At 45.2% G+C, this 27,465-nt stretch overlaps 1 protein-coding gene across 1 annotated transcript in view; it reads right to left on the bottom strand.

Annotated features, from left to right (window-relative positions):
* The window catches only part of raph1a (Ras association (RalGDS/AF-6) and pleckstrin homology domains 1a), a 151,030-nt gene that overhangs the window by 86,822 nt on the left and 36,743 nt on the right, over positions 1-27,465 (bottom strand). The window contains 2 exon segments of the mRNA XM_030381209.1: positions 21,943-22,128; positions 27,158-27,279. Of these exon segments, the coding sequence (XP_030237069.1) occupies positions 21,943-22,128; positions 27,158-27,279 (308 nt within the window).

The raw sequence follows: 27,465 nt of genomic DNA on the forward strand, positions 1-27,465 counted from the left end.
ATGGCCGAGATCGTTTATTGGCCTGTGGCATGTGCCACCGCGACCACTGACATACCATGGCATATGCCGTTCAGGAACGGTAACTGCCGTTCTGAAACGGTAACTGCCGTTCTGAAACGGCACATGCCGTTCTGAAACGGTAACTGCCGTTCTGAAACGGTAAATGCCGTTCAGGTGGAACGGCATATGCCGTTCTGGAAGCTAACTGCCGTTCCCAACAATGGTATGTGACACCAGCACGGCCGCCTCCTCCGTATAATTTCAAGACAAGTATTGCCTTAAATGTAAAGCTATATATATTTGGTCTTTATTGACACTATAACACAACATAACGCCGTAAATAAAGGGATTTATACATTTCTCTCGTCCGATCTATTGTTAGGATATTTGCGATCAGTTTGTTGTTGCTTTTGAAATGACAGATGCTATTGGAAACAGCCGGTGTAAGTACCATATCGGCTCGGCTTCCAGATCGGCTCGGGGTCCGTCGTCTGCTGATTACGTCACACAATAGCTATCTACCAAGGTTTTTTATGGCTTAAATTAAAGAGCCTGTAATGAACTTTCATTTTGAACATAGACCATTCCCAACCTATCTGTATGGATATTTTTCTTCTAAAAACAAAACATCCCTCGGAATCATCTCGGCTGTTAAGATAAGCCGTCCGTGTTGCCAGATTGGGCACATTTTCAGCCTGATTTGGCTACTTTGGCTACTTTCGAAACTAGACATAGACCTACTCGCGCTCACACATGTGCTCGATGTTGCCTCGTGGTTGCTATGACTACAGCCAGAGCTACAGCACAAAACAGCCAATCACAACTGTCCGACGTACAGCCAATCACAATGTATGCCCATTCAAGCGTACAGCCAATGATATTGTGTAACGTAATCAGCAGATGACGGACCCCGAGCCGATCTGGAAGCCGAGCCGATATGGTACTTACACCGGACTTGCTCCGGTGACAGTAGTTAGCCTAGCCACCTAAACAGACCTGTTTAGGTGGCTAGGCTAACTACCGTTACCATTTCGTACTGGCTCCTACCGTTTTTCCACTGGCATGGCACTCATTTAAAATGGTAATTACCAGTTTATCCTCTTAAGACCCAATCGCCCACCGGTGGGCGATTGGGTTTGTTGACGATATGTTTCCACTACGGAGCGACATAACCCGCTTCAACTTTCATCATTACAGACATTCTATACGTCGTTAGAAAGGGTAGAATCTCCACAATTTATTCATCCGGTTGTTTTTTTCTATAAATCATGAGCACAAAACCATAAATATTGATATTTACCAGCATGGTAAACCGGAAATGCCAAAAAACAGAGTGACTCCCTACCTTTGAAGCAATCTGAGAACCGTAATATGTGTCCATTCCTCAATTATTTATATTCCAATTGTCCGTGAGAATCCACTGATCAAAAGCATCCAAATGGTTTTTCATAAAATTATTCCAGCTTGTGAATATTGTCGTGTAAAGTCCATTTGTTTACCATCTCCAAACTTTGTTCGTCAACTAACATCCAGACGTTCGCAGCCGTATCGATATTTTCTCTAGCTCCAGTATGCAGTTGTTGGATATGCTTGTTTTCATCACTTTGCTGGCTACAAAATAAAAGTGTCCCCGTCTTTTTCTGTTCAGTTTTCACCCCGGCACAGCCCGTGAAGTAGATGGAGCGCTCCCAGTTTGAAGGGCCAATGGGCTTTGTTTACTTTGTTTCGCGGCTTTAGTATAGGGACAGCGTTTTGGCTATTGATATATCAATCACTTGGGCTTCTAGCCAATGAGTTTACCTTTCCAACGCTGCCAGGCGTGTCCAGGTGTGATACATATGAGCCGAGATATAAAGCTGCGTCAACACGGCAGACAACTCACTTTGCGCATATTTTGCGCATATATTGTTCATATTTAGTTCTTGTCATATTTTCATGATATGGCCAATATCTCAATATGGCCGTATCAAATGAATGTGTGAAAAAATTATGTTTTGAATCATGGAGAAAGGTTTTATAGTCACCAAAATGCTTCAGTAATGTTTCCAGTGTCACAGAAGTAGAGTAAATGCATTTGGCACAATTTGGCCATTTGGAGACATTTTGGAGAGGTTTGTGCCGCCAGTGACAACACACCATAAAAACTCCATTAACTCCCCAAGGTTTAGGCCTAGAACTCCAAAATTTCTTCCAGGTGAAGTTGGCATGATGTAGAAGGTATTTGGCATATTGCCATATGCCTTACATATAAAGCACATCCTAGTTATTGTAGTTCAACTATGACCTATTATTTTCGAAGACAAAAAATTTGCTTTAGAGCCATGTCTGAACTGATGTCATTTAGGTTGTGTGTATGATACATGCCAAATACATATCTACAGAAACTAGAGCTTGTCAGCTTTCAAATGAAGTATCATACATCCATCTAGGACTTAGGGTTACTGTGTTATAAGCTTTTCCATTTGGGTATGTGTATAGGCGAAAAAAAACAAAATACTGCCGGGGCAGAACAGGTTATACTGGCAACTACCGTTTTTCCACTGGCATGCCACTCATGTAAAATGGTAAGCACTTGGGATGTGTATTTCTGGCAAAAAATATTATTCAATATTCGCTGAGAAGTATTCGAATAATATTCGAAAATCAACAACCCCCAACGCACGCACGCACACAGGCACACACGCACCTCGGATACACGCACACACGATGACACAGGGAGAGGCTTGTTGATTTGTATGAAATCAATCAAAATTATTAAAACATCTCCATTTATTTTACTGAACACAGCCTGCATGACGGTGAACCAGACACGTCTTTAGCATATGGCCAAATTAATTTACACGGTGTGTCTTTTTACAATTTATTTGTTACCAGCATTCGTAGTGTTGATCAACTGAGAAATAGTCCGCAAAAGACGTTGACGTCGCTTACCAGCCGAGAACTCTGAGGGATTATCAGTCTACGTCACTCCCCGCTCTACGTGCATGTAATGCAGAAAGAGACGAGAGCGACAAGAGCCGCAATCATTTCTTGTTGTGCGGTTTGTTGCACAAACCGTTTTAATAAGACTAACAAAACGCAGACGTTTTACAGAATACCATCAACTCGCACCCCATTTAAGGCAAACTGGAGACGTCTTTGGTTACAAGCTATCAGAAGAAGCGATTGGAACGAGCAGATGATTAAAAATGCAACAATCTGCAGCAAGCACTTCGAGCACTTCATATCAGGTAAGTCTTAACTAACAAGCTAATCAATACCGTGGATTTTATAATCAACACAATTATTGAGTTCTACACATACAGTATATAACAATGTTAATAATTAACGATTGTAAGCAGTAGAGTAATCGTTCAAATTGGAGTAGATCTAGCTTGAAAGCAAATGTAACTTGGTTCAGTGTTGCTGAGTTGCGTTGCTAAACTTTTGTAACTGTTTCTAACTGATGTAGGCACATGCTAGGCCAGTGACATCTAGCCACCCATGAGGTTTTATCATTTCCGTAAATCACTGGAATATACTTTATTTGTACAGGAGAGTCATCTGATGACTTCGACAGAAAATGGAGCAGTAAATATGATCACCTACGTGTGATTTGTGGTTGACTGATCCACAAGCATGAGTCGACTGAGTTGGGAGTGCAAAGAATAACTGTTGAGTGATTTAATGTAACTATATTTGTTATAAGGGTTATATGCCTAAGGGTTATATGGGTTATCTGTCAGGCCATATCGTTTCTGTTATGTCTACATTATCTTATAAAGCTCATTGTGACATGATATGGGATCTGTACACTTGACTTAAGGATGTAATAAACCTGTAGTTAACGGCTTTCTTTGTACTAAATGATTAATCTCTTCTGTGTGTTACAGATATAAGAGAAAAAGACAAAGGGATGAAACCCCCGCAGATGTCAAGACAATGGACATCAATCCACAACCACTTCCCTCTCTCCAAATGTTTGTGAAATGGAGCCTGGGGCTGATCTTTTTATTGGTAAGAATAAGAACCCTTAACACTAACCCGACCAAGACTGTCTGTGAACCCGTTTGGATTTTTCTTTTCGTTTTCAGGAGCTATGGTCCCGAAGGCCATCCATGATGAACTCAAACAGAAGTATAGCCAACTTCATACCGAGTGTGACAACCTGTGTGTGGACATCAACAAACTGAAAGCAGAGAATGTTTAACAGTTTAAAGCAATGGTTAGAAGTACGCAGTTGTCCTTTGCTTCTATCCAGTGTAAAGCATCTCAGCTTCTGTTTTTCACAGGTTTGACCAGTGCCCTCTTTAATTTGATCCGCCAGGCAGTTAAAGACATTTTTATTTACAGACCAACAAATCTAACAGCCAGAGCCCAAACATATCCAAATTATAAGAGCCATAAAAAAGTTAAGTATTTGGTTGGCATGTCACCTGCAGGAGCAAATACATTTATGTCCTCAGGTTGAGGTGGGCGTGTTTCTGATAAACAAATTACAGTCCGGATTTTATGACCTTCTAGAAGTAAATGATGAGATACCAGCAGATCGTGGTTTTACCATCAGAGATGTGGTGCTACATTGAGGATGCCTCACTTTACCAGAGGAAACTGTTGAGCTGTCTGCTCAAGAAGTGGAAACATCAAGGCGTTTGTCAAACGTTAGGATACACATTGAAAGAATAATTTTCAGAATTCTTACTACTTTTTTTCCAGATGATATTGTAATTGTGTGTGCAGCATAACAAACATTTTCAAATGTATAGTCCCTAGAAAATAAATTGTAAATACTTTGATAAAGTGTCCAAGAGTCAAGGATACATTTAATGCTTTTTATTATTCTTGAATGTGTACAGCATTGTGACATGAAATAATAACTTTATTTTTTATAAGCCTGCCCGCCACATTCACCATGCCCCCTCTACTCCCAACCATCCTCCATAAATAAACAGATCTGTTTTACACACATCTTTATTCAATTGTTTCTTGCTTATTTTACTTGACATTGTTAATTTATGTTTCCATCATGTATGCCAAACCAAAAATTTTATATATTTTGTTATAAGAATGATTATGTAGCTGTGAATCATGAGTGGTATGCGTGTATGAACGCGCAAATACCACAGGAAAGGTCTGGCATGCCAGTGGAAAAACGGAAGGAGCCAGTACAAAATGGTAACGGTAGTTAGCCTAGCCACCTAAAAAGGTCTGTTTAGGTGGCTAGGCTAACTACCGTCACCGGAGCAAGTCCGGCTGTTTTCAAAAGCATCTGTCATTTCAAAAGCAACAACAAACTGATCGCAAATATCCTAACAATAGATCGGACAAGAGAAACATATAAATCCCTTTATTTACGGCGTTATGTTGTGTTATAGTGTCAATAAAGACCAAATATATATAGCTTTACATTTAAGGCAATACTTGTCTTGGAATTACACGGAGGAGGCGGGCCGTGCTGGTGTCACATACCATTGTTGGTAACGGTAGTTAGCGTTCCAGAACGGCATATGCCGTTCCACCTGAACGGCAGTTACCGTTTCAGAACGGCAGTTACCGTTTCAGAACGGCATATGCCGTTCCACCTGAACGGCAGTTACCGTTTCAGAACGGCAGTTACCGTTTCAGAACGGCATGTGCCGTTCCAGAACGGCAGTTACCGTTCCTGAACGGCATATGCCATGGTATGTCAGTGGTCGCGGTGGCACATGCCACAGCCAATAAACGATCTCGGCGTCTCTCGAAAATGTAGGTCCAATTTAGAGGAAAATCTCCCCCTGAGATCAATAAAGTATCTTCTCTTCTATCATGGAAACGTTTGGAAAAATCATTGGTAAATATGTGTGAAAACCCCTGGATTGTGAACTTGTCTGCTTTCGTTGCAGCACATGCTAAGTTTTCACTTTTCTATATTTAAGCTGAAGAGGATATCCCAGTCCCAAAGAGAGAGTATGATGATCTGACCCTGAGACATAGTCAACTTCAGGAGGACTATGTCAACCTGCGAAAGGAGTTGGACACACTACGGGCTGAAAGAGGAGCTGCAAAAATCTACGTTTTCCTACACCACTGTTAAGTGCAACATGGCACAATTGCTTTTTCTCACAGGACTGACCTCCGTGGTCTTTGAGTGGCTGCTTATAAAAATAACAGGCAGCGTAGAAATAATTTGCAAAAAACGTACAGTTAAGGACCACCTTTTGGTTATATTGATGAAATTAAGGTTGGGCCTATCTAATACTGACCTTGGCATATAGATTTAAGGTATCAAAAACCACCATATCAAATATTTTGCAGAGCTTGGTCCCTGTTATGGCCTTGGTCCTCAAGCCACTCATTAAATGGCCAAGTAAGGGGGCAATACTTATAAATATGCCAAAAATATTCAAGCGCAACTTTAAAAGATGCCGGTGCATAATAGATTGCACAGAAATGTTCATAGCTAGACCCAGTAATCTGACTTCCAGGGCCCAGACATGGTCAAATTATAACCACAGCAACAACATTAAATATTTGATCGGCATCACTCCAGCTGATGCAATTTCATTTCTAACTCCTGGGTGGGGGGGGCGGGTTTCAGACAAGCAGATCACTAAAGAGTCAGGTTTCTTCCAACTTTTGGAGCCTAGGGATGAGGTGTTAGCAGACAGAGGATTTCTCATCAGAGACGAGCTTGCGGCTTATGGTGCAACCCTTCGTATCCCTCATTTCACAAAAGGAAAAAAGCAGCTTTCTTCACAAGAAGTGGACACATCTAGACAACTTTCTTGTGTGAGGATCCATGTGGAACGAGTTATTGGTCGGTGGAAAAACTTTACGATTCTGCAAACAGTTATTCCAGTGTCGCAGGTTAATTTACTAGATGATGTTGTGACTGTATGTGGTGCCCTCACAAGGGCACCACATACCCCGGATTATCTCTCTTAATTCAGAGTGCAGTATCACTTATTTGTAATGATATTATTAACATAGTATACAAACAACATAGGTGCCATTAAAGTGAGCTTAAACATTCACATGGAAAGTAGGAGTATGTACAATATATTACATCAAACTGATAAACAGTAAATAATAATTCCTAATAATTCAGTCCAAAATGAAGGCATTCAAGCCTCAACTCTCAGACATTTCCTACATAACCATTTTGCTGACTTTCTTTTTATTTGTGCACAGCTGTAGTGTATGCAGTTCTTGCATTTGACACAGCTTATCATTTTTCCAAAATCTTCAATTTCAAAGTATTTGCAGGCTCTCTGTGTCACCAAGACAGGGTCATCTTGTCAGTAGTTCAGGCAACACACTCGAGATAAAGAAGTCATGTGCTTTTGGCAAAGGCTCCTGCAGAAAATCTTCATTTCTTGGAATACGTTGCACAATGAACTCCTCCTTCGTCCACAACACAAAGTTACAGTAGCTAACACCACACACAAACATGTGAAGTTGAGTTTGATAGTAGTATGTGTGTGACTGTTTCAATGAGAATGACTTGTCCCGAAAAAACAGCTTGTCTTCTGTAAATCCTTGAAGGCTATCACGGTATTTGTTTGGTCACTTTATCTCTACCACCCCTTTGCCACAGCAGGTACATCTTGCCTCCCATCTGGCGATGATCCAAGGTGTGGCTCAGAAGGTTGCGCCGCTAAGCCAAATGAGTTTAGGCTGAAATCTGGATGGCTTTGGGACATAAATCCAGTGTAGGCTTGTCTTGCTGTTTCCTCCATGTTATGACCCAAGAGCACAAATGGGACATTTAACTGAGTTTTGTTGGACTGCATTATATCAGTTAGGTATGTCTTGCTGATCTTGTCAGTTGTGGTTGCATGGTGAAATTTCAAATTTCCAATTTGGAAATTTGAAAAGAAATACGAAAATCGGTCAATCAAGAACCCCCAACGTACGCACGCACACACGCACCTCGGATACACGCAAACACAATGACACAGGGAGAGGCTTGTTGTTTTGTATGAAATCTCATATTAAAACTAACATAACAAAGGATACTGACATTATTCAAACTGTGTCTGTAGGCCTTTTCATCTATCTATGGATAAATCCTCAGAGTTAATAAAATGCACTATGGCAAAAGGAAACTTATCTAGGCTCTGTCAACTATTTCATGCCTCGACTTCCGGATGTGCTTTTCCGTGTGAAGACGTGCGTGCGGAGGCTCTGTGTAAAAGTTGTCAAAAAATATTAATATCGCCATACTGTTATCAGTTTGGGGGAGTGAACGAATACTGTTTTGTTCGGGTACTAGCAAGTGCGCTTTCAGTACATTTTTAGACCGAAAAATGACGACTTGAACGAGTCGAACGGGTGGAGAGAAGCAGCAGGTGGCTAGCGACGTGGCCTCCTTAGCTAGCAGGGTCAGTGTTAGCCCATCACAAGCCGACGGCATACCTCAGTGGGCTCAGGACATGATGTCCGAGATTAAAAAAGCCAACGCTGCGGTTACGAAATACAGAGAGGAGACAAAGACTGAGATCGCAAAGTGTAAGGAAGAGATAGAAAAAGGAAGAAAAGAGATGACAACCGAGTTGGAAAAATGGACCAAAAGTTTGGAAGAGAGCACGAGAGCCCAATCTGAGTTGCTACGCGGGGAGGTGAAGCTGGTTGCTGATAAAATTAGAAGTCTGGCTGATATGATGGACAAACGGAAAAATGAGGTAGATGAAACGTTAAATGATCAGTCCGACACCATAACCGACATGGGGACAAGACTGAAAGAAATGGAGAAGGAGATACTGAAGCTGAGGGGACGCAGTGAGGATCTCGAGGCGCGATCACGGCGCAACAACATACGTGTCGTGGGGGTAAAAGAAGGGGCCGAGGCAGGCAAAAAGCCGTCGGAGTTTATGGCGGGCTTACTGAAAGAAAAGTTGGGTCTAGCGGCGGCACCGACGCTGGACCGTGCACACCGGGCACTCGGCACGAGACGAGACGGGAACGGAGGCCCACCGAGAGCATTTGTAGTGAGATGTCATTACTACACAGAGAGAGAGGAGATACTGAAGAGGGCGAGGGAAATGGAGATAACACCCGAGGGTCGGAGCGGAGGGATTCACATCTTCCCGGACTTCACCCAGGACGTAAACAGTAAGAGAGCAGCCTTCAGAGAAGCAAGAAGCCTCCTGCGGACCTGCACGGGGTCAGATACGGGCTACGTTACCCGGCAACACTGGTGATTACGCCAGAAGGAGGACAAACGAAAAGCTTCGAGAGCCCAAAAGACGCTGTGGACTACATCAAGAAGAAATTGAGCCCCGGGTGAGACCTATAGACGGATCTGATTCTGGCTGAGTAGATATTATCAGTGTTGGTCAAGTTACTTTTAAAAAGTAATTAGTTACAGTTACAAATTACTTCTCCCAAAAAGTAATTGAGTTAGTAACTCAGTTACCACATTGTAAAAATAACTAGTTACTCAGCAAAGTAACTCTGGCGTTATTTTTCATGTTCTATAACGCTGTTACGTTCTATAACATCTTTAACGTCAAAGATGTTTATATTAACTGATTGAAGAATAAAAACACTATATACAGTATTTTAGAACATTTGGTATTTATTTGAACTCAATAGATTGCGGCCTGCCATATGATGCATAGAAATAAAACATATAGAAAATAAAATTCAAGTGCAAATGTAAACTTGGGTAAAAAGAAAAACAAAGGAAAATCTGGCTATTAAGTCGGCATAGTGCAATTTTCTACCTGTATACCATTGCACAATAAACAGAACACTATCCAACTCTTAAATATTCAATACAACAAATCGAGCGTTGTTTGTTTTAGAGTGTCTCCGTTTCCTTCTCTGGAGCTAACGGTTGATGTAAGGTGCTTTATTAGATTTGAGTTACTTGAGGCAGACAAACACATTCTTGCCTTTCCATGAGCGAGAAGTAGTGCCGGTACTTCCAGTTAGAGAACGCTACGTTTGAATTTCCCTGGCTCGTCGCCATTGTCGCTGTCTTGAGCTGTACATTCTCTGGCTGTAGTCAGAGCGTGCAGTGAGACAGCGTGAGCAGGGCATCCGCCCACCCAGCCAATCATCATCGCGTTTGCAAAGGTGTCATCATCCCCACGCCCCTGCTCTCTCCACGCAGCTTGTGTGTAATATGACACCGCACGCTTCATTCAACCAAATTGTTGTAACGCGCCGCTTTACATTATCAGTAACGATAACGGTGTTGCAACGATGAGAAAAGTAATTAATTAGATTACTCCGTTACTGAAAAAGAACTCCGTTAGTAACGCCGTTATACTTAAACGCCGTTACTCCCAACACTGGATATTATACATGCTTACACTGTTGAATTGGTTGGGGGATTAATGTAGGCAGGATATTGTTCACCAGTCCTGACAACATTGACAAAATATTTGGCTTCAGTGTATATTTAAAAAGAAGTTATGTATACATATTTATAATCCTCATCTTTCTACAAGCTACTGTTGTCCTCCCTCATATTACTGTTTTACTCTATTCAAGGTTTGAGGGTTGAATGTTCCCCCTTGACTATTGTTGCCTACCCTTTATGGTATTGTTTTTTGTTTTTATTTCACTGCTTTACCCTATTCAAGACCTCATTGTGGAGAGCTCCCCCTTTTTGTTTTTCCCATTAGGTGAATAAGTTAAAAGGGTGATGTTATACTTTTCGGACTAAGAGCGATATGCACGGAGCTGCACACGTTAGGCTTGGTGCGCAGGAGATGGTGGACCGGTTGGCCACGAGAGAGCTCGCTAAAGAGCATTATATTTGGGTTAGTGTTTATATATGTTATGTGTTATGTATTGGCTGTGTCTGCGTGTGTGATGCAGACACAGCCTTTCCAGACCCCCTCCTTTTAACTTTTTTGCTTTTGTTGCCAAAGGCCACAGTCTTCTGACATGGCACCAAACATGGATCCGAGCAGAATGGCCACAAAACTGATGAGCTGGAATGTAAGGGCGATCAATAATCCAGCTAAACGGAGTAAGGTATTTTCACATTTGAGAGACCAGGGAGTAGAGATAGTATATCTACAGGAGACACATTTGTTGAACAGGGACCACCTCAAGCTCTGTAGGGGGGGATTTTATCAGGTGTATCACTCGGATTTCAATAGTAAGGGTCGGGGAGTGGCCATCCTCATACACAGGAATGTACAATTTGTAGAAACAACCACTATAAAAGATAAACATGGTCGGTATGTTATTGTAGTTGGAAAATTATTCAATATGCCAGTGGTTCTGGCAAACATGGTATACATATATACACCCAATTGGGATAATGTTAAATTTTTTAAGGACCTATTCTCATTATTACCAAATTTGGATACTCATAATCTGATCCTAGGGGGAGACTTGAATTGTGTCCTAGATTCAACTCTGGACCGCTCTAGTCCAACACCCAGGGTACTGAGCAAATCAGCGCAATGCATTAACTCCTTCTGTAAGGTATATGGTATATTTGATCCATGGAGATACGTAAACCCAACCTCCAGGCAGTACTCTTTTTATTCCCCACCACATCGGACGTACACTAGGATTGACTACTTCTTATTAGACAATAAACTGACCCCTATAGTAACAGGTATAGAAAACTCTGGTATAGTAATATCCGACCACAGCCCAGTCATATTGAAACTTCACTTTCCAGAAAACACGCCACCTCAGAGAATGTGGCGCCTTAATAACAGGCTATTGGCAGATGATAATTTTACCAAATTTATAAACTCGCAAATAGTTTTTTTCTTAGAGCTTAATGACACCCCCAACATAAGCAGTGCCATTTTGTGGGAATCCTTAAAAGCTTATATTCAAGGACAAATTATTTCATACAATGCTGGTGAAAGGAAGAAAGAAAGAAAGATGAAACGTACCACAGAATTAACAAAGGCAATAAAATAAGTTGACCTGGCAAATTCTAGGGCTCCCTCTGAGGAGCTACACAAAAAACCTATTTTGTTCCAAACTGAGTATGATATCTTAATAAATCAGCGTGAGGAGGATCTATATCTTAGGTCGAGACAGGATTTCTATGAACATGGTGAGCGTGCAGGTAAGCTCCTCAGCCACCAGCTGAAGCAGTCAGCAGCCGCTGGTATGATAGTGGAGATAGGGGATAACCTGGGGAATAAGATTATAGATCAGAAAGGTATTAACAACCAATTCAAGTCTTTTTATAAGGATCTTTATACTTCGGAAGTGAATGACAGGGGGCGAGTGAAGGATTTTTTGGAAAATCTGGAAATGCCATCCTTAGAGAGGGCAGATAGGGATAGATTAGAGGGTCCCCTGACTGCAAGGGAGATAGAGAATGCGATTCGAAACATGAAGACAGGCAAAGCGCCGGGCCCTGATGGGTTCCCGAGTGAATTTTATAAAACATTTGCCTCTAAACTGATACCCCTGCTCTGTAGAGTATATGAGGAGATCCTTTACAGAAAAACTTTACCTCAAACAATGTCACAGGCTATGATCTCTGTGCTCCTTAAGAAAAATAAAGATCCACTTAAGTGTGGATCATACCGCCCGGTGAGTCTTCTTGGATGTGATTATAAGATATTGACCAAGGTACTGGCAGCTAGGATTGGGCCTGTTATAAGTAAGATAATACATCCTGACCAGACAGGGTTTGTTGCTGGCAGACAACTTTCCAGTAATCTTCGTCGCCTTTTTAATGTGATATACACGGCCGAGGATAACATTGAGCCCGAGATTGTGATATCCTTAGATGCCCACAAAGCCTTTGATAGAATAGAGTATCTCTATTTGTTCACGGCCCTTGAGAGATTCGGATTTGGTCCTAATTTTCGTTTGTGGATTGAGATAATATGTGCGAACCCCCAGGCTATGGTGAGAACCAATAGTATAATATCTGATCCTTTTCCTCTGTTTCGGGGAACAAGACAGGGGTGCCCCTTGTCACCCCTGCTCTTTGATGTGGCAATTGAGCCCCTTGCAACAATGCTGAGGAATGCTGCTGGACTAGGGGGAATACGCAGGGGGATGCAAAACCGTAAACTTTCTCTATACGCTGACGACCTCCTCCTTTTCCTGTCGAACCCTGTCACAAGCATCCCAGTGGCTCTGGATATTATCGAAGACTTTGGGAGGGTTTCCGGTTATAAAATGAACCTAGAAAAAAGTGTTATTTTCCCAATTAATAAACAGGCGAGGAGACTATCATTCCAGGCCTATCCTTTTACAACCTAGATAAATTCACCTATTTAGGTGTTACTGTAACAAGTAAATACAACGACTTATTTAATCATAACTTTAAAGTAACATTGGACAAGGCAAAATTAGATATGGAAAGTTGGTAATCTCTCCCAATATCATTAGCAGGGAAGATAAATTCTGTTAAAATGACTGTAATGCCACGGTTCCTGTTTTTATTCCAGGCAATACCAATTTTCATTCCTAAATCTTTTTTTTAAAGAACTGAATAAATGTACATCTACCTTTATTTGGAAAAATAACAGTCCCCCGGATAAGAAGAGAGTTCCTAGAGAGGCAGAGAGAAGAGGGCGGCCTGGCCCTACCAAATTATATGCATTATTATTGGGCTGCTAACCTACATAAGCTGTTGTTTTGGGTCTCACAGTTAAATGATGATGAAACCCCAGTGTGGGTACATATGGAAAGATATGCATCTAGCCCGGTATCCCTACGCTCCCTGGTCTGTGCTCCTCTGCCCTTAAGCAAACACCTTTACACAAAAAACCCTGTTGTACGTGACTCTATCAAAATCTGGGTCCAATTCAGAACTCATTTTAAAAACAGAAACGCCCTCCTGTCTGCTCCCGTTTATGGCAATCACTTGTTTTCTCCGGCCCTTGGGGGAGTAGCGTTTAGGGAACGGTATAGAGCTGGGGTGGAATGTGTTAAAAATCTGTTTAAAGATGGTGTATTTATGTCTGCTGCTCAGCTGGAGAAGGAATATGGAATCCCCTTAACGACTAACTACTTCAGATACTTTCAGATTCGAGATTTTGTGAGAAAGACATTCTCCTCATCCCTTGAATTACCACAGAGTGGGTGGATAGATGGGCTATTGGACATGGACCCGACTCTTAAAGGACTCTTAAAGTTTCTATGCTTTATGTGAATATCCAGAGGGTGGCTTCCCCATCCCTTGATTACATAAAAAGGAAATATCGGACGATGAATGGAGAGGGGCAGTAGAACTAATACATTCTTCTTCTATATGTGTTAGACATGGATTAATACAGTTTAAGGTGTTACACAGACTTCATTTCATGAGGGACAAACTGGCAAGAATTTACCAGGGAGCTGATCCGACTTGCCCTAGATGTAAACAGGTGCCAGCCAACATATGCCATATGTTCTGGTCTTGTCCCAGGCTCAAAGAGTTTTGGACCAAAATTTTTGAAACCTTCTCATCCATCTACGACAAAAATATAGAGCCCGGTCCTCTGGCAGCCATTTTTGGTGTGGCACCAGGGGAAACACAATTAACGATTGCTCAAAGGAAAGCAATAGCATTCTCTTCATTGTTGGCCAGGAGACTGATCTTATTTAACTGGATAAAGGCAGCACCGCCAACACACAAACGGTGGGTAGAGGAGGTGATGGCACACCTAAAATTAGAACATCTTAGATTTACTTTGCAGGGCAACACTAAGAGATATTCTAAGGTCTGGCAGCCTTTTATTTCCTATTTTGAACGTGAGTTTTCATCTGCTCCAACATAATTGGCATCTTCTGAACCCCTAATTTTTTTTATTATTATTATTGTTGTCATTTCTATTTATGTATTTATTTTTAACCCGAGAGTGTCTGGACTGCACGGGTGGTGGGTATGTCTGATGTCTAGTAGTAGGATCTGTCTTGTTATTGTTCTGTCTGTGTACTGTCCTGTACTTGTGATGTATGTTTTGAGTCCTACTATTTTGTTTTGTATGGGATGTCTGATGTTTGAATATGAAAATCAATAAAAACACTTTGATTATTAAAAAAAATTATATATATATATATATATATATATATATATATATATATATATATTTCATGCCTCTGGGTGTGATACTACTCATCAAAGCAGATGTTGAAGCTGCTGGAAGCTGCCTGCTTAGCCTCTTTGGTTTTTGGAAGCAGATTTTCCCTCAATGGAGCTGGTCTGACTTCTTTCCTGCTGATATCTTTCCACATGCACACTCCAGAAGTAACCGCTGCTTTCTCTGTCCTTCCCATCCTAACATAGAGCTCAACTTTGAACAATATTGCAGCTGCATGGCTGCAGCATGACCCAAATCTGAAATTTCTCAAAAACATAATAAACATACTGTCTGCTCCGTAATGTTATGACATGGGCTTCAAAGTAACTGTGGGGGGGGGACTTGCGACGTCTGGCCTGCAGGGGGAGGTAGAGGACGGTTGGGAGCACACCTGATCGGCTGGGGGGATTGGACCTGATTGCGAGCAGGTGCCCGTGATCAGGTCCAATCAGGGAAGGTGTATTTTTGTGCCTGCTTTGTTTGTAGTAGGAAGAATTGGGGAGCAGAGAGACAGGGGCGATCGCCGCCAGAGATCGCCTGGAACGCATTCTGTGACCGCTTTGAGCGGAGTTATGATTTACGTCTAAGGTGTTTTGTTGGACTGAGCGATCGAAATAAAATGACTTTCTGTTGGAAAAAGCAAACCTGGTGTCCAAGCGCTCTGTGAACCTGTTACAGTGGAGCCCAAAGTGGGGCGAGCGCAGAAGATGGACCAGTCAACACTCGGGCACAGGGACGTGCACAGGGGGGTTGCTCAGGTTGCTTGGGCAACTGCCCATATGCCCTCCTCGACTCACGTTGCCCTTCCGAGGAAAAAAAAAAAAAAAAAAAAAAAAAATGTTAATCATTTAATGGATGGAGAATTTCATGTAGGCCTAGATAAAAAAAATCGCCACTCGAAACATTTCATAAAGTAAGCGTAGCCTCATTCAATTCCGTTCGGGCACTGAGAGTGAAAGTCAGTAGGGGGAGGGCAAACTCTGCCGCGCGGCAACAGCCGCTTTTGCCGCCTCCCCTCTGCCGCCCTTCCCTCATTGAAATGAATGGAGGCGGCGAGTTGCCACGCGGCGTGTGAAAGCTGCTTTACGTAGCTGCAGCGCTGCACGCGACCGGAACACCGGCACCTGTGAGACGACTGCCTTGATGTTGTCGGAAAAGGTGAATTTGAGATGTATAACAAACAAACAATCATCATCACGTTTTATGAAATGAATTACAATCTTCATAAATCCAGGCTCAGTTTGCCACGTAACGTTTAGCCTAAATAATCAGACAGCTAGCTAGCTTGCAGACAAGCAGCCCGTTATCACTATAGTCTACACTTTTTTTTTGGTAGGCAAACTATGCTACATGTCTGCTGATAGTTAGTTTCTAACATTTCGTTTTAACAAGAAGAATAAATGATGGAAGTAATGCATCACATGAATTCTTTCATTCAAAATGGTTCATGCCTAAATCTTATCACTATTTTGGGTATTGTTTGTTATTGTTAAGTGAAGCCGAAATGCTCAGTGAAAAGAGGAGGATTCAGGAGAGAGAGAGAGAGACAACTAAAGGAGGCAGCAAAGAGGAGCACATCACTACAGGGTTGGCTACGAAAAAGCCAAACAGAAGGTGGGACAGAGAATTTGCATAGTGAAAATTATACTGTGTAGGCTAATTGATAAATTAATCAGACTCATATTTTAGCCTACTAATGGGAATTTTTCATAATTACATTAAATTTAAGATGAGGAGCAGCCACAAGCCTCCAGACACTCAGAAAATGTGGACCAGGAGGAGGCACATAGGGCAGGTAGGCCTAAGTGCTGATCACCATATATGAGAGGACCATGCTACAAAGTACAGGGTTAAAGAGCTGCATGGGGGGGGGGGGGTGCCCTTTTTTCAGGTCAGAGCAACTGCCCCTCAAAATTCCTGTGCACGTCCCTGCTCGGGCATCTGGCCCAGATGTCCAACCGACAGAGCCAGTTACAGCACGCACAGAACGGAGCTAGCCCAGTCCTTGGTGGCCGATCGGGCTGTTCTTTGTGAGCTCCTCGCCTCCGGAGGAAGCGGCGGTGAACCCAGAGGGGGCAGGAGCCGTGGCCCACATCCATGTCCCGAAGATGGGGGAGGCAGACAACGCTGAGGCCTTCCTAGAGACTTTTCAGGGGGTGGCCGAGGTCTCCGGAAGGCCTCGCAGGAGTGGGCTCACCGTCTCCTGCCGCTCCTGACCGGGGAGGCCCATCTTGCAGCCCACAGTCTGCCGGCCGGTGCCCAGCGGGACTATGGGACCATCGCCAGGGCCTTCCGGGACCGGCTTGACCTCTACCCAGAGGAACATCGTCGCAGGCTCCGGACGCTAGCATTCGCTGAGGGGGACCGTCCCTTCGCCTTTGCCCAGCAGCTGCAGAACCAGGAGAGGAGGTGGCTGTTTCCGGACCAGAACTCGGCAGAGGACGTGGTGGAGCAGGTGGCCCTTGAGAGGTTCACTGAGGGGCTTCCGGCCAGGACCTCTGCCTGGGACCGGTACCACCGGCCCGAGAGCCTCTCCGCTGCGGTCGACCTGGCGGAGAGCCACTTGCAGCCCCCACTGAAGGCCCAGCGACCACCAACACCGGTCCCGGGCACCGGTGCAGCTGCCCTACGGTGGGACAGGCCAAGCCCGGCGCCGAGGGCGAGAGGGAGGGTCCCCGTTCCGGATCGGGCACATGAATCACCTCCCACCCCCACTCTGCAGACGGGCGCTCAGACGGCAGGGGAGGGGTGTTGGAGGTGCGGGCGGCCTGGTCACTTCCGGCGGGATTGCCCTCTAATATTTTAGTGTAATTGTTTACTTGGGTTGCCATGGCGATGGATACACAGCTCTCCCGGCTAAACCTTTTTTTTTTTTTAATAGTTTTTTTTTTTTAACACTAATGTGCCCTCCACTGGCAAAACAGTATAGCCGTGCTGAGCTCCTGGTCATAAATCGTAATGTACATCGACTGTCATGCGAGATATCCATCCCTCCCGAGATCCGCAGATTAGCCAGCGAAAGCTCTGCCTCAACAGGCCGGCAGAGGAGCACTGTGAGCGGAAGCAGAAGCGAGGAAAGCGGGCCGGTGTACGAGCTCGGCTAAAGGCTAACCCATCCAAACCACCGCTTCCTTCAATCTTCCTAGCCAATGTTCGCTCAATACGGAATCAACTGGACGAGATTAGACTTCGACTCACAGCACAGAGGACTTTGACTCGCTGCTGCTGCATGATCTTCACCGAGATGTGGTTAGACAGCACCACACCAGACGCAGCTATCCAGCTAGCAGGCCGCACCGTCTACCGGGCCGACAGAACAGCTGACTCGGCTGTACAAAGGCGGAGCAGGCAGCCATCCAGAGGCTGATTAAAACAGCGGGAAGGATCATTGGAGTAGAGCTGCCCGACATCTTGTCCATCTCCTCCTCCCGTTGCCTGCAGCGCTCTAAACGCATCCTCACAGACCCTTCTCATCCTGCCCATCATCTGTTCCTGTTACCCCCGTCAGGGAAAAGGTTCAGATCAAAAAAGGCACGCACCTCCAGGATGGCAAAGAGCTTCTATCCCTGTGCAATAAGGCTCCTCAACAGCTTGACCACCCCACTCCCCACCCCCCTTCATCTCCCCCCGCCCCCGGCCCAGCCCTCCCTGCCCCCCATGGACTGCACTCTAAGACTTGATGCACCTTAATATGGAGATATGGAGATATATTGCTTTGATTATTTTTATCATTATTTTATGTATGATATTTATGAATCTATTTATTGATTGTTATTTATTATTATTTAGCTGTGTAAGTCTGGTTGCCTCTACTGTCTCGTTGTCTTTATGGCAATGACAAATAAAGTACTTTGAACTTTGAACTTTAATGGAGGTGGGTCAGGTCGTCCGCGTCACCGGTGCCCCGTCTCCTCCCCACGGTCCCGGTGAGGCGTACCGTATCCCGGTGAGGATTCAGCGGGGTACACACAAGGCGCTATTGGACTCAGGCTGCATGCAGACCATGATCCACCAGCGTCTGGTGTGGTCCGAGGCATTGGTGGAGGCGTTGAGCGTTTTGGTGAGGTGTATACACAGGGATGTGCACGAGTACCCTTTGGTCCCTATCGAAATTCGTTGTGGGGGGAAAAAGCATATTGTTAAGGTGGCGGATGGTTTGAGCCTCACGCATCCCCTGATTCTTGGGTTGGATTGGGCGGGGTTTCCACAGGCTGTTAGGGGGACTTTGGGGGTGCGGACACGACCGGTAGGGACATGTAAGTCTTGTGCTGTGTTCTACGCCGAGGCGGGGGCGGCCGACGCTGCTCAGGGATCGGGGGAGGTGGGGGATCCCAACCCGAGGTCCCAGCGCAGAGGTTCCCACCGGTGGAGGATTTCCCCCTCGAGCAGTCTCGTGACGCCACACTGAGCTCAGCCAACGACCAGGTGATTGCTATTGATGGGAGCAAGGTCCGGCCAGACTCGGCGCTGACTTACCCACACTTTATAGTGGTTAGGGATAGGCTTTATCTGGTGAGTCGTGACACCCAGAGTGAGGAGGTTGTCACCCAGTTGCTGGTACCCAGGAGCCGCCGGGAAATGGTTTTCCAGGCGGCGCATTATAACCCAATGGCGGGCCATTTAGGGTACGAAAAAACACTTAACCGGATAATGGCCCGGTTCTATTGGCCGGGGATTCGGGCGGAGGTGCGCAGGTGGTGCGCATCCTGCCAATTGGTGAATCCCCCGGCTGTCCCCAGGGCTCCCATACGTCCCCTTCCCCTGGTGGAAGCCCCTTTTGATCGCGTCGGCATGGACATTATCGGGCCATCAGAACGTTCCGCACACGGGTATCGATTTGTGTTAGTCCTGATCGACTACGCAACCCGGTACCCGGAAGCAATTCCGTTGCGCAACATCTCCGCGAAGAATGTGGCAGAATACTGGCAGATTCCGCTGTCTCCAGCAGCCCGGGAAAAAACGGCTTTCTCCACTCCGCTCGGCCTTTACCAGTTTAAGGTGCTTCCGTTCGGGTTGTTCGGGGCCCCGGCCACGTTTCAGCGGCTGATGGACCGGGTGTTACGGCCCCACGCCGCGTATGCTGCTGCCTACATTGATGACATCGTCGTCTATAGTGGAACGTGGGAACAGCATATGCGGCAGGTGACGGCCGTTCTTCAGTCGCTGAGACGGGCGGGGCTCAGGGCCAACCCGAGGAAGTGCGTGATCGGGCGGAGGGAGATCCAATATCTGGGGTACCACCTGGGGGGGGGGGGAAGGTCCGGCCACAGGTCGCGAAGACCGCAGCGGTCGCCACCTCCCCTCGGCCCAGGACCAAGAAAGAGTTGAGGCGGTTTTTGGGGCTGGCAGGGTACGACCGGCAGTTTGTACCACACTTCTCCGACCTGGCCAGCCCCTTGACTGACCTCACCCGAAAGAGGGCCCCAGATACAATGGTCGGAGCCATGTCAGGTGTCGTTTGAGGCTATTCAAACAGCCCTCTGTGGAAAGTCGGTCCTGTGTGCTCCTGATCTCCCTTTTTCCCTGCAGACGGACGGGTCGGATAGGGGGTTGGGCGCGGTCCTGACCCAGCAGGTGGAGGGGGTCGACCATACCATTTTTGATATGGAAAGCACTTAAAGTTAAACCTCAAAGGACAGTAACACAGAAGCATAATTCATCTTTGCATAACAATTACGTATATCATAGAGCTCTGAACTATGTTAGCTACAACACCAAATAATAGGCAACTTACCCCGCCATGCAATTCGCTGTGAGGACATAGTTTTCTCGTTGGTTGATTATAACCCAAGCCTCATACATCGTTGTCTTGTGTCCTTGTCTTTGACTAGGGAGGATTTCTGATTTCACCACACAAAACTCAGAGTCTATGTCATGGTATTTGATGTTCTGTACATGACCACAGACAACGTATTCATAAGCATCCAGTGACTTATATGCTCGTAATTTCTCTCTGGTGTACACGCTCGGTTTCTCTATTAAATACGTATATATATCTGGCCACTGTATATTCGGCCACTTGCTGATGTCTTCAACCCACTCATTAATAGTACTACACGGATCTTGAAGTCGGACACCATTTGTCAAAGTCAACTTGTAAAAATTTGCGATCTTGTGTGGATAATTCCCTTGTATAGCTTGACAAGCTGTTGATCTCCGCCATACTTCCGTTGCCAAAATGCGCGTGCATACGTTCTACGTAATCATTGTGTACAAACAGTAAAAGGGTCTATTAAGGAATGAAGGAAACTGCACAAGGAGTGGACTAGGACCCTAGGAGAGGTGTCTAGGCCCCTAGGATAGGTGAGTAGGACCCAAGGAGAGGTGACTAGGACCCTAGGAGAGGAGACAAGGACCCCAGGAGAGGTGACTAGGACCCCAGGAGAGGTGACTAGGACCCGAGGAGAGGAGACTAGGAGCCTAGGAGAGGTGGCTAGAAGAGATGAATAGGTACCTAGGAAGGTGACAAGGACCCTATCAGAGGTGACTAGGAGCCTAGGAGAGGTGACTAGGTCCCTAGGAGAGGATACTAGGATCCTAGGAGAGGTGACCAGGACCTTAGAAAAGGTGACTAGGAGCCTAGGAGAGGAGACTAGGACCCTAGGAGAGGTGACTAGGAGGTGACAAGGACCCTAGGAGAGGTGACTAGGACCCTAAGAGAGGTGAGAAGGACCCTGGGAGAGCTGATTAAGAGAGGTGACTAGAACCCTAGGAGAGGTGACTAGGACCCTAGGAGAGGTGACTAGGACCCTAGGAGGTGACTTGGAGAGGTGACTAGGACCCTAGGAGAGGTGACTAGGAGTGGTGCCTGGGACCCTAGGAGAGGTTACTAGGACCCTAGGACAGGAGCCTATTAGAGGTGACTTGGAGAGGTGACCAGGAGCCTAGGAGAGGTGACTAGGACCCTATGAGAGGTGAGTAGGAGAGGTGAGTAGCACCCCAGTAGAGGTGTCTAGGAGGTGTTCACCTTCTCCAGCTGGGCGGTGATGTCCTCCAGGCTGAAGTTGGATGCGAGGGGGGGTCTCCAGTGAGTGGGGTTGGGGCCGCGCACTGTGCCAGCCGGAGAGACGCGGGCGCTGCTGCCCTCGCTGCCCCCCCCGTCCCCTGCTGGGTCTGCTCGGGCACTGCGACCTGCGGGGGGCTTCTGACGGACCTGCGGACACCAAGGACAGCATGCTGTTAGGTGAGTGCTGAATGCAGCACACAACTATTATTCTTCTTAGGTTTGGGAAGATTTAGGACCTATCTCCTTCCATCATTTTTCACCTGGAGCAGGGGTTGGCAACTGGCGGCCCGCGGGCCATGTCTGGCCCGCCAGATTATTCTGAAGTTATATGATTTATTTATTTAGGATTATTCTTTTTTTAGAATATTGATTATCTAGATCTGTTACTGTTAGCTTAAATGTAAAGGGCCGAATACAGTGAACTTTTTTTCTTTCACAACCGTTTTTGAATTTAATTGTATCAAATCCTGCTACTACTCCCGTAAGGTTAGAGACACACTCGTCATGGTCACGCGTAAGCTGTGAGGGGCTGAGCGGGAGTTATTGAAACTCTGCAATATTAAATTAAACAGATCTCCCTTTTATAGGCCTATATACAACAACCATGGGCGTCAGTTTGGTTTGAAATGTGCTGGGGACAGAGGCGCATTCGGAAGTGCATTTTCAGAAGTTCTGGGTACAATGAGGATGCACTCTTTTTTCTCTCTTTAGTGCCGGTAATAAAAGGTTCTGAAAGACAGCATACCCATGTAGCTAATTACTATAAATAAAATGTATACAAAATCTGTCTGGCACGTTTTATGAAGAAAACGTTTCCAAAAAGCATCGGACATATGACCCACTATGTTCTGCTCCATGTATCCAATGTTGACAACGTGACATGACATGGCTAAGCTAACAACATAAACAAGAGGAGCTAGGAAAGGAAATTAACTGCATGTTTAAGTTCAGAAGGGCCAAACGTGTGGCTACACACATCAATACAAAAGTCGTCAAAATATTTGTTGCACAGCTGAACGCTGTATCACATCATGAGCTGGCTGTTATCAATCCACAACACGCATTCCATCAAAACTAGCCTACATCAGGCATGCTGACCAAAACTCATGCACTCCCCCCCACAATTATTCCAGAATTCAAGCACAGCAAGAATGACCAAAAGTCACTTTGTGTCAACAAGAGACTGACTCCACCAACTATCAATTGCAAGTTAAAACAGCCGACCCCTTGAGCGCAAAAAACACAAAATGACCTCCCCACAGCACCAGCAAATCGTAAGCAATAAATATCGCATCTTACCTTTATTTTTGTGGCAGTGGTCTGAAGATGCATCCTGTGGTGTCGCCTACCACACCCATTTAGTTCAACAGGTTATCGATAATGACCGGCGACGTTCTATACATTATCCCGCTTATTACACGGCTACTTGCCATAGAAAAAATAACTTCACATGGTGTGTCTTTTTACAATTTATTTGTTACCATCATTCATAGTGTTGATCAGCAGAGGAATAGTCCGCCAAAGATGTTGACGTTGTTTAGCAACCGAAGACACTGGGGTTGAAAAGTTACCGGACTACTTGAGGAGTGATACCAAAGACGTCATTAGAGGTAAAAAGTCCTTTGTTTTCCTTGACAGCGGTCAATTATACTTAGCAACGGTGAATAATCAAATATAATTCACCACCAGAAGTTGTGAAGAGCCCATGCAAGTGAACGGAGTGTTCCACGGCATTGAGAAGACCCGTGTAACAATCCATATAATTCAACTCCTCTTTTTTCTTTTTACAAGTGGTGGGTACAAAATGAATCTTGACGAAATCTGGTGGGGACGCGTCCCCAGCGTAATCGACGCCTATGCCACGGCGACCCAACATTACGTATTTTTGTGTGATTGTTGACAAAAGTCCACAAAAGATTTAAGACGTCAAGCACTGAGATTTTGCTGTTTAACGTAAGTAGAGTCTCTGATGAGGCTAATTCGCCTACAGCTCTTCTAACGGTGAGTAAGCTAGGAACGGAGGTTTGTGTGTGTGCGCAGTCAGTCAGCACCCGCCATGGTGTGTATATGTGCGTGTGCATGTGTGTGCGCGCAGTCAATCAGCACCCGCCGTGGTGTGTGTGTGTGTGGGTGTGTGTGTGTGTGTGTGTGTGTGTGTGTGAGTGTGTGCAGGGCCGTCGGACTGCGGGGACAAAGGGGACAGTTGTGGGGGGGCCCAAGGCAGAGGGGGGGCCCATGACCAAAAAAAATAAATAATAATAATAATCTTTTTTACCCTTTGGCCAGTCCGCCCCCCCCCCCCCCCCCCCCCCCCCCGTCAACAATCGCTCCGGACCCCCCCTCCCCCCCCCCCCCCCCCCGTCAACAACCTGGCGCAGGGGGGCCCATCAGTACCTTTAGTATAGGGGCCCAGGATTTGGTGCTACGGCCCTGTGTGTGTGTGTGTGTGTGTGTGTGTGTGTGTGTGTGTGTGTGTGTGTGTGTGTGTGTGCAGTCAGTCAGCACCCGCCGTGGTGTGTGTGTGTGTGTTTAGCGCACTACTGCCCGCTCTCCAGCATAAGGCCTTTCTACACTGCCAAGCCGGTACGGTCGAGGCTTGGCACGCCCGGCGATTTCACTGTCTTATCTCAAGTTTCTTATGTAAAACCGAGGTGGTAAAATCCCCCGTTCGTCACGGCTCAGGCTTTCTTGGTTCACTGGAGAAAGCTGGGCTCCACACGGAGTCTAGACCTCTTTAGAATAATTTGCATATACCCGAATGTTTTTATTTTTTCATGAATGAAGACATAAAAAAAGAATGACTTCACATCCGAGCGTAGGCCAAAAACGCGATTAACTATTTACAAGTGCAAAAACGCCAACATATTCTTTATTTTACTGACCACCTTTGGGTTAGGGACAGGTTAGGGCTTTTTATCCCGACAAAAGCCTTGTAAGGACAGTTCCTCTGCGTCTCTCTCGTAGATCTCACCATCTTTCAACGTCTTTGTTTAATACGACTACATCACCTTGTCTCACATGATCAGCAGCTCGCGGATTTCACTTTCTCTCCAGTTAGAACTGCTCATGATGATATCGCTGCGTTGTCTCTGTGGAGACAGGGCAGCAAACACCTCTACCCAATGTGATCAGGCATGACATTTACGTGATTAGGGCATACACTTGTTTATATGTACGTATTTTAAGAGTCATCTAGTGCTTGGTAGGCATATGACTAAGCCAGCTCTGAATAAAAATCTCAATTTTGGCTGTCTGCCTTGAAACTTCTCCAGTGCGTCCACGCGACGGGGCGACAAGATCCCATACAAAGTGAACGTATAGACGCGTATCGGGCAATTTTTTTTTATTAGTTTTGATTTGTCGCGCTCACTTTCGCCGTGCACAGGCGAGCGCGTTTACGAGGATTTGTGGTGCGACAAATTCGCTCGAGTTGAAATATTTCAACTTTGACACGAATTTCGCTTGATGACAGCCAATCAGCGTTCAACAGCGTGGCCACTGAGTGACATGTGTAACGTAACAGCCAATCAGCGTTCAACCGTCAAACTCAGTGCAGTGCAGTCCGGGGTGAACTGCAGCATCGAGGAGAAAGTGATTGTTGCCGTTTGCGACTCTCGGAGCTCTATATATAATAGTATATCATATTATATAATATCACAGCCAAATGCTCTGTGCGCCTCCGGATGGCCGAAGCGTGGGGAGCTCTCATAGGGATTGGGCTTCTCGGGGTTTGTTTACCGGCGTTGCTATGGGTTCCAGTCTTGTGTGTTCCAACGGTTTATTAGGTAGGCCTATCTAATAAATTATGTCTTCGTGCGCGTCTATCGCATGATTTTAGACTCGACGATTTCGGTTGAGTGTGCGGGGATTTTTTCAGTTGCAATTGGTTTGCACTTTTTTAAAAGTGGTGGGGACAAAATTCGTATTTTAAATAGTGGGAGACATGTCACCCCCGTCCCCCCCGTAATCGACGCCTATGCAAACCATCGTAAATTTCTTTGGAGCGTTTCCACAAACACCTCTTAACATGAACGCGTGTGCACTGCTCTAACGTCGTTCGTAGGATTACAATCCTACGAACGACGTCTGTCCACTGACACAGTGCTGAAATGGGCTCTGTAAGGGGGGAGACGCAGGAATGTCACAGGAAAATGGGGTTAAAAAGAGTTCAAATATCTCCCCATCAAGGCCAACAGCAGAGTAGCCTACGAAAAGAATAGACTGCAATAATATTAATGCTAAAGATATTTAAACACAATTGATTAGGCCTAGGCCGACACATACTATATCAGTCCTAATCCTGAACGCACTGTGCATACATTTTTTCACTGCATTTTCCCCCCTGAAATAATTCCATATTACAAAAATCAAAAATAGCTTGTGTGACAACAGAACTACCTTTATCTTAATGCGCTGATTTCTGAAAAATGCTTTGCGCTAGCCTTGCTATTACCAGAGCAATGCTGTGTTCCAATATCCATACTTCCATGAGTACACTGCAGGCTATGTGACAAATGCTTCGGCTTTAGCTCAGCCTGGCTCCACACTCTTCCGCTACGTAGCTAAGATGGCTGCCATTGAGTACGAAAAGTGTACATCGATCCATAGTACACCATCCGGGTCTTTTCATTAAACTTATTTTCCCCCAATCTTAATTGTAACGCTCTACGTACTCAAATCAAGTAAAGTAAGTCCGGATAGTATGGATATTTGAACACAGCACAAGCCAATCGTAGATTCTAAGGGAACATGTGCACACATCAAGTGTAAATGTACACACATCAAGGGTAAATGTACACACAGCTCTGAGAATGCATCACACAAGTGGTATAGAAAGTGAGTGAATAGAAACAATGACCTGATGAAATGTGCAAACGTCACCAATAAATGCTTTGATCAACTCTGGAATGGTTCAACAGGTCCAAGCATCCCAGGAGTGATGGATTTCATGCACATCCGACGTTCCATCATGTAAACACATGGATTTCATCATCTATTGTCTGTTTGATGAGTGTGTGTAGTACCTTAGTGTCTGTGTGAGTGTGTGTGGTACCTTGGTGTTTGTGTGATGAGTTGGTGTAGTACCTTGGTGCCTGTGTGATGAGCGTGTGTGGTACCTTGGTGTCTGTGTGATGAGTGTGTGTGGTAGCTTGGTGTCTGTGGGATGAGTGTGTACCTTGGTGTCGGTCAGGCCCAGCCGGCTGGTCTTGCTGCTGTCCGTGGTGAGCTCCTGCTCTATGGAGCACAGGTCGGCCATCAGAGAGTCCAGGTCCACGCCCTCCCTCTGGTTCAGAGCCTCTGCAGTGGATATATTAGACATATTTTATGTAACTTTACACATATATAAGGCCTTTTATAAGAATTAGACGATGCCTTTTATAGGCATAATTAACAATCGTCAAATAATATGTAGTTCCCATAATCATTCATTCAACTAAATTCATAGTTTCCTTTGATGTGGTTCACATCACATCAGCAGCAGGT

The sequence above is a fragment of the Gadus morhua genome, chromosome 16, assembly GCF_902167405.1.
Source record: "Gadus morhua chromosome 16, gadMor3.0, whole genome shotgun sequence".
Taxonomy (NCBI): Eukaryota; Metazoa; Chordata; class Actinopteri; order Gadiformes; family Gadidae; genus Gadus; species Gadus morhua.